The sequence below is a fragment of the Morone saxatilis genome, unplaced genomic scaffold (genome assembly GCF_004916995.1).
Source record: "Morone saxatilis isolate NCDOM2014 unplaced genomic scaffold, NCSU_SB_2.0 Contig2, whole genome shotgun sequence".
Lineage (NCBI taxonomy): Eukaryota > Metazoa > Chordata > Actinopteri > Moronidae > Morone > Morone saxatilis.
The window spans coordinates 2,776,746-2,777,428 of NW_023339762.1; the positions used below are offsets into that span (position 1 = coordinate 2,776,746).

Here is a 683-nt window from a genome sequence, read left to right on the forward strand (position 1 = left end):
TGCTTCACTACCTCATCAAACTTCATCTTTTGTTCTTGTTTAACAATGGTGACTTTTAAGACGAGGTAGATGGAAGATGGAGGACTTACCGGAGCAGGTTGTTTCTGGACTTGTAGGATGGCGGCAGGTTGTGGTTGGTCTCGATGTTACCTGAATAAACAAAGTTACACCTAAAGAATGACGACTAAAACAAAGACAAAACTGCAGTGTACATTATACATTATATATATCAGGCCCATTGTTTCATTCACACACTTACCTTTTAGTGCCACTCCATTGCGTCTGATAGCCATTATGGCATTATTGATGTCATCCTCCGACGCCATGGATGAGTCCACATTGACAACTTCAAAGTCCACGGGCACGCAGCAGAACCTGATAATGAAAGCAGATGGAGATCACTTCAGTACGACACAGCTGAGTCATTTACAGGCTGAATGAGTCGGTTACTGACTTCATCCCAGCGCTGTGTGTGTGTGTGTGTGAATTCTCACCTAAATAGTTCACGCACGTGGTTTCCCAGCTCTGGTCCGATGCCATCTCCGGGAATCAGAGTCACGGTGTGCCTGCCTCCGTACCGAGCGGGCGGAGGCTGTAAATGTGTTCACCAACACAGACACACAGAGTCAAACTCCTCCCTGAACAATCCACCAGATGCATCCACTAAACTACTGAGGAGACTC

At 46.3% G+C, this 683-nt stretch overlaps 2 protein-coding genes across 3 annotated transcripts in view; one reads left to right on the forward strand and one right to left on the reverse strand.

Annotated features, from left to right (window-relative positions):
• The window catches only part of LOC118330054 (isocitrate dehydrogenase [NAD] subunit gamma, mitochondrial-like), a 3,367-nt gene extending 2,693 nt beyond the window's left edge, over positions 1–674 (reverse strand). Inside the window, exons 1-3 of the mRNA XM_035664437.1 lie at positions 495–674; positions 260–375; positions 90–150 (exon numbers count right to left, since the gene is read on the reverse strand). Coding sequence (XP_035520330.1) covers positions 90–150; positions 260–326 — 128 coding nt within the window. The 5' untranslated portion in view covers positions 327–375; positions 495–674. The remainder of the gene's footprint in view (positions 1–89; positions 151–259; positions 376–494) is intronic.
• The window catches only part of galnt18a (UDP-N-acetyl-alpha-D-galactosamine:polypeptide N-acetylgalactosaminyltransferase 18a), a 159,353-nt gene that overhangs the window by 118,929 nt on the left and 39,741 nt on the right, over positions 1–683 (forward strand). The window lies entirely within an intron of this gene.